This window comes from Anser cygnoides, chromosome 2 (assembly GCF_040182565.1).
Source record: "Anser cygnoides isolate HZ-2024a breed goose chromosome 2, Taihu_goose_T2T_genome, whole genome shotgun sequence".
Classification (NCBI taxonomy): domain Eukaryota; kingdom Metazoa; phylum Chordata; class Aves; order Anseriformes; family Anatidae; genus Anser; species Anser cygnoides.
Genome location: NC_089874.1, coordinates 56,392,652 through 56,403,699, shown reverse-complemented (window position 1 = coordinate 56,403,699; position 11,048 = coordinate 56,392,652). Strand labels below are relative to the sequence as shown.

At 54.3% G+C, this 11,048-nt stretch overlaps 1 protein-coding gene across 2 annotated transcripts; it reads right to left on the bottom strand.

The window, feature by feature from the left end:
* Positions 1 to 1,625: 1,625 nt before the first annotated feature.
* Positions 1,626 to 10,612, bottom strand: LOC136790073 (coiled-coil domain-containing protein 81-like). 2 transcript variants are annotated; one of them, XM_066992145.1, is made up of 13 exons: positions 10,429 to 10,612; positions 8,326 to 8,387; positions 7,618 to 7,774; positions 6,749 to 7,005; positions 6,268 to 6,353; positions 5,930 to 6,087; positions 5,080 to 5,197; positions 4,495 to 4,561; positions 3,763 to 3,936; positions 3,241 to 3,410; positions 2,800 to 2,922; positions 2,487 to 2,607; positions 1,626 to 2,284 (listed from the first exon to the last, which is right to left on the bottom strand). In XM_066992145.1, exons 1-13 carry the CDS (start codon positions 10,490 to 10,492, stop codon positions 2,120 to 2,122), a joined length of 1,722 nt encoding a protein of 573 aa, XP_066848246.1. In that variant the 5' UTR covers positions 10,493 to 10,612; the 3' UTR covers positions 1,626 to 2,119. The 2 variants fall into 2 exon arrangements, with proteins under 2 accessions (XP_066848246.1, XP_066848245.1); XM_066992144.1 differs by having other exon boundaries at positions 1,629 to 2,284; positions 4,441 to 4,561.
* Positions 10,613 to 11,048: the final 436 nt, after the last annotated feature.

Here is an 11,048-nt window from a genome sequence, read left to right as displayed (position 1 = left end):
GTGCTGGACTCTCTCAAGCAGTTCACACAGATTACATAGGTTACCTCTTTCTTCAGTTTCATTTAAATATCAGCATTACTGGAAGCAATCTGGTAACTAAATATCTAGCAATCATTTTCAAGAAGTATTCCAGAAGATCGTGAAGACAGGCTAATATCCAATTGCCTGACAAGACTCTTAAAGACATGATCTCCAAGTTGATTGATACTTCTCCTCCTGATCATTCCAGGCCAGTAGAATGCCTTGGTTCCGCAGCAGCTGGGAGAAAGAAGACAGCTTGCCTAGAATCCTTTCTCTTCTTTATGTACTTTTGATTCTAGACTGCTCAGAGTTAGTTCTAAAGGAGACGGATTTTTTTGCTCAGTCAGCTGACATCCATCTCTTAGATTTGCTTTGCTAACCTGGGTCAAGGACACCTTTGTCAGGCAACGAAGAGCTTTATAGTTTTCCCAGGTTTATCAATGGGGATTTCATCTCTCCTTTCTCCATTAAGCAAAAAACAATTAATTTCCTCAATAATTTAAACAACAGCAATGTCTTTTCCTCCTCTTCCTCTTCCCCTTCCTCTTCCCCTTCCTCTTCCGCTTCCTCACCAAAGTTGTAAGTGCCCATCCACTCTCCCAGTCCTCAACTTTTAAGGTTTCAATTAATCTTAACTTCCTGACTGAAAAAACGTCCTCACCATAAGCTTTCCTCCCTGTTTCCGCAGCCATAGTTCCTGCCTTGGATGTCACTGTCCCCACAGCCCATCACGATGCCTGCACAGCTCTGGGTATCCCTGGCAGTGTTGGCCTGGGCACACTGGAGAGCCTCTGCTTTGCAAGCCTCTGGACAATTTTGACCTCCAAGGGGACTGATGCCAGGAACTGCCCCAGGCAAAAGCCCGCTCCTCTTCCTCTTCCTCTTCCTCTTCCTCTTCCTCTTCCTCTTCCTCTTCCTCTTCCTCTTCCTCTTCCTCTTCCTCTTCCTCTTCCTCTTCCTCTTCCTCTTCCTCTTCCTCTTCCTCTTCCTCTTCCTCTTCCCCTTCCCCTTCCCCTTCCTCTTCCTCTTCCTCTTCCTCTTCCTCTTCCTCTTCCTCTTCCTCTTCCTCTTCCTCCTCCTCCTCCTCCTCCTCCTCCTCCTCTTCCTCATCCTCTTCCTCTTCCTCTTCCTCCTCCTCTTCCTCCTCCTCCTCCTCCTCCTCCTCTTCCTCTTCCTCCTCCTCCTCCTCCTCCTCCTCCTCCTCCTCTTCCTCTTCCTCTTCCTCTTCCTCCTCCCCTTCCCCTTCCCCTTCCCCTTCCCCTTCCCCTTCCCCTTCCCCTTCCCCTTCCCCTTCCCCTTCCCCTTCCCCTTCCCCTTCCCCTTCCCCTTCCCCTTCCCCTTCCCCTTCCCCTTCCCCTTCCCCTTCCCCTTCCCCTCCCTCTCCCTCTCTCTCTCCCTCTCCCTCTCCCTCTCCCTCTCCCTCTCCGTCTCCCTCTCCCTCTTCCCCTTCCCCTTCCCTTTACGCTTCCTCTTCCTCCTCCTCTTCCCATTTCCCTTCCCTTTCCTGTTCCCATTCTGCTTCCCCTTCCCATTCCCGTTCCCCTTCCCCTTCCCGTTCCCCTTCCCCTTCCCCTTTTCCTTCCCCTTCCCCTTCCCCTTTTCCTTCCCCTTTCCCTTCCAATTTCCCTTCCCCTTCTTGTTCCCCTTCCCCTTCCCATTTCCCTTCCCCTTCCTGTTCCCCTTCCCATTTCTCTCCCCATTCCCGTTCCCGTTCCCGTTCCCATTCCCATTCCTGTTCCCCTTCCTCTTCCTGTTCCTGTTTCCCTTCCCCTTCCCGCTCCCATTCCCATTTCCCTTCCCCTTTCCCTTCCTCTTCCTTTTCCCTGCACAGTCCCTTCCTAATCAGGGATGTGCAGCCAAAGCAGGTCATGCAGCCGAGGACACGCCAGCAGCAAGAAGTGTGCTTGCTACCAGCAGCAGAGCTGCAGGCGAGCAGGTACAGCTTTGGCCTTGGGAGAGAGCTGCCCTGGGAGCCGGACTGACAGTCAAGCCCTCCCTCCCGTGCTGGCCTTTCCCTGCTCCATGAAAGCTCATCCGCTGCAAAGTGCAGAATGGACGGCCACCAAGGAAAGACCCAGAGAACTTTGGAGACAGGGCTTTATTGAATGGAAGGAGGTGTTGGCGTTAATAGCCTGGATGGGCAACCCTGGTCCCATTCGTGCTGCAGGGAGGGCCCTTGCTGGATGTCTCCATCTGGACCCTTCTGTGTGCCGGACGGCCTCTCCGGTCCCTTGCTGACAGGCATTGGCACTACTCTTCGCACCTGCGGAGATCAACACAAACCTCTGTAGTTCTGCATACGCAGAGACATGCAGAGCAACACTGCAAGACTGTTCAGGACAGAAATGAGGGGATCTGACGCTGGCTGGAGACAGCAGGCCCACGGTCCCTGTGATGCAGTCCCACCCCTGTGTCCAATCCCATTCCTGAATACTGTTTTGTGGACAGGAGCCCAGGGCACTTACCCGTCTTGACTCTCTCTGCCTTGGCCCAGCAGGGGGTGCAGGCTGGTGACCCACTTGCCAAAGCTGGTGGTAGCTCTGTTCCTCTTTCGCCGACCGACTCCACCGCAGCACTGCCAGCTCACTGCAAGCACACAGCGGGACGAGGCGGTGTGAGCACTTGGAGAGCGCTCCCAGACGGGGCTCCCGAGCAGGCCGCCTGCTGGGGCTGCAGAAGGCCAGTGCCAGGAAAAACCCCTCTTTCCAGCAGGGCTGGGGGAGTGGAAGGAAGGGCACTGCAAGGGAGGAAATACTGCCCGCGTCCGGGGAAATTTACCACTTGAGCTGCTCCTGCAGATCCCTCTCCGCATCTCTCTCTCCCCTTTGTTTACGGGCCACCTGCTCCACGATGCATGTCACCACCTCCCTTAGGGTCCCATGTGTCCGTGGAGAAAGACTCCTGCAGCAGTAAGGACAAAGTCTCTCTCACTGTTCAGCCGCAACACTCCTGTCTCTTCCCTCAACCAGCCACCCTTTCCCCGCAAGGCCCCATTCGGCCCCACAGCCCCTTCGATGCAGGAGGAGTTTCAAGCGTGGGCTGCTCTGGGCTGCGGAGAGGCCCCTGGCATTGGGCTCTAAGCCAGCTCAGACCCCTGGCCTTCGGCTTCCCAGGGCTCTGTAAGCGACCCCTTGGCTCAGGGGCTGGCTTCCTCGACCCACAGGTGCCTCGGCACCACTCCACTACCCCAGGCCTTGGCTGCAGCTGCTGCACGCTTACCGCTTAGGGGGCACAGGGCTGTCCTGCTGAGTTCTGGGTGGCTCTTCTCCGTCCTCGTCCCACTCCCCCATCATCCTCTCCATGAGGTCAGGGCTGGACTGCCCCGAGTCGCTCTCAGACAGAGAGCTGGGAGTTCTCTCGGGACTTCTCTCCTCAGAGGGACAGGATTCCTGCAAAGGAATTACTCTCATTACAACAGCCCCGCAGCGCTGGGCTGATGCTTCCCAGCATGCAGCCCCCTCCCACCCTCCCAGACAACCTCCAGACCACTTCTGGCAGGGACCCCAGGGGGACTGGGAAAACAACCAGCACAAGGCCATCGGTGCGCTCCCAGGGTCATGTCCCAGCACTACCGGCGTTTTGCTAAAACTCCCTCTTGGTCTCTCTTGCTCAGCAAAGGCAGCAGCAACCCACCCTGCAGTGCTGCAGCAATAGTGCTACTACGGCTTGGGTGCTAGAAGCACCTTGCAGCCTCAGATCCCCGGTGGGAAAGTGCTCCTTTAGTGCACAAATTCAAAGTACCTCGGTTGTTGGCATCTCCACTTCTCTCTTGACTTTTGCTTTGGTTAGTGCTGCGCTTCGCTGCTTGGGTTGTTTCTTTTTCTCCTCCTGCAGCTCTTTGTTCTTATTTTCCTCCTCAGCCAAGAAATTCTGAATGTGTTTTGGAAGCGTCTCCTTAATCTTCAAGCACTTATTCTGGAGGGTGACCAAAACGCAACCACAGACAGTTAGTAACGCTGTGCGGGGAGGGCTGGGGTGTCTCCCCCCTTCCTGCACTCCCTTCCACCCTCACTCAGTCTTCTGCCCGTCTGTCAGCTCAGGGTTGCTCCCATGCTCCTGCAGGCTCAACCGAAGAGTCGCCTGAAGAGCCCTTCTGGAATGTCTGGGCAAGCTAAGCGACCACGGGGCTAGAAGCAACCTGACAGCTGCCTATCCCACCCAGGCAAGCCATGCAGTGACGTTGCCATCAGAAGCATCCCCGGGTAAGCTCTTGGGTGTGTTTCAGGAAGCTAATGGGGATGAAAAGCATCTTCTCAAATGACACAGCAAAGGGCTTCTCTTCAGTGAAGCACCCAAAGAAACAACTCAGTGGTCACATGAAGGCACAAGTCAAGAATGTTCTGTGAACCGGTGTCCATCGAGTGACGCTATTCTACAGTTCAGTAAGACGCACTCTCTGCAGCAGTCCATGCCACGTACCTCTTTCCTCTGCTCAATAGCTTTGGCAATAAAGTCTACCATCCTGGGAGTCACCTGAGGAATTACTTTCTCTTCCTCTTCCTTTTCCTTCACAGAACTCCTCTGGATGGCCGGAAGCTTCCTGCAAAGACACAATGGGGCAAGGTGACCAGAGTGTGGGAGGAGCTGGTTTCGCATCATCCGCTTCCAAGTGGTGCATCTGCTTCCGCTGCAAAAGGCTGCAGAGCCCCTGAATGCTTGATCTGCTCTCTGTCACGTCTCTCCGAGAGCTGGAAACAGCCCGGGTGGTTGAGCCCAGCCCGGACCAACACTCGATAGTGTCCAAAAGATGCTAGGAGAACACCTGCACTCCTCCACCATCGCTCCTGGGGAAGTCTCTTCAGACTCGAGACACTGTGCTCATTGCAGTCTGAGGGAAAGCAAGAAAGACCTCCCAGTCCTGCAAGGAGCCGTTGCCATTAGTTACCCAGCTAAGAAGTGATGCTGCAAGATGCTTGCCATGCAGCAAGAAATCGCAAGGTAGTGGGAGATGGGATAGCTGCACTTTGAGTTCGTACAGCTTCTGCGTCCAGGAGAAACTGCACTCCTACAGAGACAAGAGCAGGGCAGCAGCCACATTTGTCTCTCCAGGAGTCCCACCTGGCACGACGCTCTGTCTGCTCAGCTTTCTGACTGCTCTCCGGCTTTACAGTCAGGGCGGGTAACCTCTCTGGAGCAAGTGTTGCTCGATGAAGGAGGCGCTTCTTGGGAAGATCCTCTGGAAAGAAGAAAGGAGACAACTTGAGTAAAGCATCTCTGCTGTTGTGGTAATCGTGCGCCAATTCTGTCCCAGTTCCAGCAAGAATGGCGTGCAGATCAGCTCAAGCCTGTGGCAACACCATTGGCAGGGGTCATTTTTGTCCCTTTGGAGCCATGTTTCCTGGGACCTCGTAGGCCTTTTCTGACACTCTCCATCTCTTTCTTCCTGGCTATAGTGCACCGTTGTTTCCTGGGCAATACCGTTTTGATGCCCTTATCTCCCCCGTGTGCTGAAATGGGGGACTCCCTGGGAGATGCCCATGCCCTCAAAGAGTCATTCTGGGGTGGGGAATCGCTTCGCACAAGAGGAGACGGCTCTTGCATCTGTTGATCGGTCCCACGCACACACATTTGCTACAGAGGTACGCTCACAACAGAGGCATTGTTTGTGAGGCATCTGAGAGCATGGAAGGAAGCAGGGTCAGAGCTTTCCAGGGTTTGCAGCACAGGCTGGGGAGTGGAGGCCACAGGAAAGGTGTCCTTCAGCACTCGCAGTGGACGTTTGTGGTGCAGGGCTGTCGCACAATCTTGTTCCACAATGGCTTGCTCGAGCTTTCCCACCATGGGGATAGAGTCACAGGAGGTGTCTCAGGCTCCTCCAGGCACTCTGTGGTAACCTCGGCCCTAATCCCCTCCAGACAAGGAGGAAGGAAACCTACATGCCCCTACAAGTGACCCATGGGTTCCTTACCTTTCTTGACGCTCTCTCCTCCTTTTGTCCAGCCTTGTTCTTTGCTGGGCTTCACTTGTCCGATCAGACTCACTGCCCTTTGATCTTTGCTGGGCTTCACTTGTCCTCTCAGACTCACTGTCCCCGTTGGCTTCTTAAGCATGCTCTCGTGCTTGTACCTGGAAAGAAGAGCACCACGCTGAAGACAGGGCACTGTGCCAATGTTCTCCTGTCCTTGCTGTGAGCATGGCTGACCTCGCAATAATCCTGCCTGCTGCTTCAGGGGAAAAACTTATTCCTCTCTAACTCATAGTACCATCCAGCACATAGCTACCTCTCACATTGGAAAGCTTACTCACATTGGAAAGACAATGACACGTTCAGAAGCGGTCTGAGAAGCAGCGGTGTCGAGGTGAGAGATGACAGAGTTGTTCATCTCTGGCATCTGCAATAGACAGAGACAAGTGACAGGCGATGGGGACACTGACAAGGGCTGGCTGCTTGGTCCAGCTTAGCCCCACCGAGAGCTGCCTAAGGGCTCCGGCCTCAGCAAGCCTTGCTCTGCCTGCACCTCCGCTCCCTGCCCAAACGCTGGGCTGAGCAGCGATCTCCACTGGCACGCTAGCCTTTTGCCAAAAAGCAAGGCCTCTCTCGGGGGGGTCTCTTGCAGAGCCAGGCCCCTGCCTGCAAGGGAAGAGCTCTACAGAGTCTGCTTTCCTGCAGACCACGAGGAGCCCAACTGGCTGAAGAAGCACGACAGGCCAGGAGAAAGCAGCCACCCAGTCCCTGGAAGGCACTTCAGAAGAACCATGGGTAGTGCTGGGAAAATGAAAATCCTACCCTGAGAAGAGCTTGCAAAGCATTCGTTGTCCCATTCAGCTTTTTCAGAAAGTCTTCATAGAATTTCATTTTAACATCCTTGCCCTCGATGATCAGCATGCCAACGTCTCTCCAAAGGAAGGCAACGTTCTGCCTGTCCTCTATGCAGACACAGAAGAGACGCGTGGTCCTTTCTATGCAAAGCCGCACTAAGCTCTCAGAGACATTGTTTTCTGAGGCGATCTGAGCATACGGCAGTTCCTCAAAATGCAGGTGGCCTGGAAAACAAGGGACGAGGAGCACGTGCACTTAGAGAGCTGCTAAGCTGGCTAAAATCAAAGGTCAGAACTGGCAGGAAGCAGATCCCTGACTGCAGGATGAGGCGGGGAAAAAGGTGCTAGGACCCATGGCAAGCTGAATGGTGCCAGGCCATGGCAGTCATGTCCACGCACAGTGTGCTCCTAATCATTAGACAGGAACGCTCCGATTCACGGACCCAAGTTCCTGGTGCCTGCTTTTTCTGCTTGCAAAGAGGTGTTGAGAGCCAAGAAGAGCTCTGGCATTTGCCTGTACGAGGCCTAGTACAGCAGAAGGTGGGAGCAAGAGTTGAAACACCATGGGGCAAGAAGACACGTTTCCAATAAAACTGGAGTAAAACCTCTTGTTGAAGCAGGTCAAAGAGAGTGTGCTGTTATGCTGCACTGTCATCTGGTGATTATTTAAAGCAGTTAGAGCGACTGGGTCCGTTTCACACCAGGCTCGCTTTGACGAGCTTTTCTCAGGCTGCGCCAGGAGTTTGGTCCTCGGCTGCGTCACCGGTGGACAGCAGAGCACAGCTCTCGCATTCTGCTGCAAGGGCAAACACCTCTTTCAGTCCTCAGTCGTCCTACCTGGAATGTCTATGTAGTCGTATCGGAGGTCATGGTTGTGCACAATAGCCTTAGCCAGATGAAACATGGGTCTCTCAACAGTCACGATGTCATTTTTCTGGCTGGCTACTTGCTCTGTGACAACTGTGAATGTTCCAAGACCAGGAATGCGGACAGCCTGAAACAGAAGAGGGTGGATCAGAAGAAGCTTTGCAGGGACAAAGAGATGACTTGCCAGAGAGTGGGGAGGGAGCTTTGTGCCCTGTCCACACCTGAGATGCAACTGAGCAAGATGGGTTCCTTGGAGAGCTGGGAGAAGATGTAGAGGGCCTGGACTTTTCCCTCTCACCCCCCTTCCCCAAGGAAGAGCCAGGTAGTGCAGGAAAAGCCGACACACGTCCATTGGCTCACTAAGATACAAGGGGGCTTCCCACACTTGGAACGACCCTTGAAGTAGTACCCCGGCCCAGTTCGGTAATCAGCTCTGGCAATGGGGGACTCAGGAAGCCCCAGGAAAAGTCCAGCCCTTTTTCTGAAATCCGAGCCTGGACCTCACAGTACATCTGAATTGACAGCGGAGCTAGTCCGTGGCCCAGCAGTGCATTACTGAGGCCTTCTGGGGCATTGGTCCTGCTTCCAAAGGAGGGAAGAATAACTGCACTCGATGACAAAGGGCTCTCATTGCTTCATGGAACATCAGGGTGTGAGGGAAGAAGAGGCAAGTCCCACCTGGTGGAGAGCCAGCTGTTGACTCAGGTAGTAGGATGCGCTGGCCCAAATCTTAGCGAGCTCTGGAAAACCAAGGAAAAGACACGTCATGCTCTCCGACGGCAACATTAAAGCCACTTAGCACACAGCTATCCAAGGACCGATGCATTTTGAACTCTTCAGCTGCATTCTCTAGAGCCCAGCAGAGGCTGCAGGACTCCTCAGGCTGCCCCAAAGAGGGCTCCTTGCCTTTCAGGTGCAGGTCTCCAGGTGTGACCCACCCTCAAGGCCAACCTGGCAGTGGACTGTGGCACCAGTGAGGGCACGGTGCTGTGCTCCGTGGGACTCTAGAAGGCTCAGGGCAGGCCCTGGTGTGTCCCCAGCAGGGAGCAGCTTCCCCTTGTCCCCTGTGTATTGACGCGTGTCAGCAAAAATGTGCTCAGAAAAGGAGGAATATATCAGAGAGCGCAGAACTTAGCGGTCTCACATAAGATGTCCCAGAGGCAAAGCTACCTGTTAAAAGGATGTTACGGTTTGGCAGAGGAGAGGAGTGGGGAACATATGTAGCCTGCTTCCTTGTATCATTCTTGGGTGGTGTGGTGGTTTTACTTGGGTGGGCAGCCAAGCTCCACTCTCTCACTCCGCCTCCTCAAAGGGAAAGGGAGGGAAAATACAATGCAAAAGGCTCAAGGATTGAGATATGGACGGGAAGGTTGCGCAACTATTATTGTGATGGGCAAAACAGAGTCAGAGTAGGGAGATATTAAGTTTCATTGCCTGTTACTAACAGTCCACAGAAGTGAGAAACAAAGGAAAGAAAACAAAAACGCCTTCCACCCATCCACCCTCTTCCACCTCCTCCCCACGAGCGGTGCAGGGGAACGGGGGTATGGGGGTTGTGATCATTCTATAGTACTTTGTCTCTGACGCTCCTTCTCAGTCACTCTATTCCCCTGCTCCAATGTGGGGTCAGTCCCACAGGATGCAGTCCTTCCCGAACTGATCCTGTGTGGGCTTCCCACAGGTAGCAGCTCTTCAAGAACTGCTCCAGATATGGCTCCGTACCACGGGGTCCATCCGTCAGGAGGACACTGCTCCAACCTGGGTCCCCCACAAGCAGCACCTCCCCCCAGACTCCCTGATCCTGTGTGGGCCCCTCTCCACCGGCTGCAGCTCAGGCCCGGAATCTGCTCCAGTGGGGGTCCTCCACAGGCCGCAGCCTGCAGGGGGGGCAGCTTCTGGAGTCTTCTCACAGAAGCCACCCCTACAGCCCCCTGCTAACAAAACCTTGCCATGGATACCCACTACATGTGGCTTTGAGGGTGCTCAGAAGAGCTGTATTTGCTGTCATTTCTCTGTCGTGTGCTCTTTGACTGAAGTGAATGGGGTATATTCAACCTCAGTCAGCACATTCTACTTTTGCCACTGCTCTTTTCAAGTAAACAGTTTTGCAGAAGTACTACCGTTTTGGTCTGCTTGAGGCAGCGACGAGTGGCAGGAAATTTGCCATTTCTTTGGGGCAAAGCCTATTTCATCAGAGAGTTTGATATGCTGCGGATGTTGTGGTAATAAAACTCTCATAAGGAATGACTCTCTCAATAAAAACAGGTGTATCTTTTATGTTTAAGAATCTACCCTATCAACTGACTCTTCTGCAGTTGCATACAATTGTCCTTCGGTAGCGGATCTCCCCCAGTCTTTTACTTCTAGTCATGGAAGTGGACAGAGGAGCTTCAACACGTGTGTATATGCAGATATATGTGCAGCTTCTCCACGTCGCACCTCCCAGCACAGCGACGCTGCACAGCCCACAGACCCCTCCGGCTCTTCCAGCCAGCCAGGAGCTGAGGGTGGGCAGTGCCCACTGCCAGGCAAGGAGCAACCCTCAGGACTGGCAACTTCTGCCTGGGGTGCCGTAGGGAACACAGGGGCTGGGTCAGGAAAAAAGCCCCGAACCCCGGCTGCCAGGTCGGTCCCTCAGCCCTTTGGCATGGTCAAGGAGGCCCTTTCCTGCAGACACCAGGCCTTCCCAGCCACCCCCACTGGCCTCAGGGGATCCACACCAGTTTTCAGAGATGTCATTGAGCCTGACAACCCTCGTGAAATTGGGCCTGAAGGCCTTACCAGAATTTAAGAGCTTCTCAATTGTTGGAGGGAAGCAAGGTGCTGAGAAGAGGTATTTTGCCATCTCAGTTCCACCCCTGCTGTGGCCTCCCTTTCCACCTTCTCCTCCTCACTTCAGAGCAGCTCCTCCAAAGCAGAGCAGTGGCAAGAGCAACTCCCTGGAGAGTGCCTGGAGTCCCCTCGGCCTCTCAGGGACAAGTGGGAGGACGTGTGGCGGCCCCAGGTTAAAAGGTGGCAGTCACCATTGTGAGGTGGGACTGTCGCACTGTGACCTCAGACCGTGTCACAGAGGGGCTGCAGCGCCCCTGCCCAGGCGCTGCCCAGGGGGGACCCTGTAGCAGGTAGGGGCTGCAGAGGGCATTTGGGGGAGCTGCCCCCACCTCACTGTCTCCTGACCATGAGGGCTTTCCCCAGGCCAGAAGTGCTCATGGGCTGTAACGGCTGGTGGGTTTCTTTCCCCAAAACCAAAAACCAGAAAGCAAACTAGACCAACACACAGACCTGACAAAAGAGACATGGAGACAATGAGAAGAAAGAAGCCTCCCAGGCACACTAATTGACAGCCTATGGAGAAACTACAGGCACCACAGGTGGGGCTCTGCTTTCTGTCCTACAGCCAT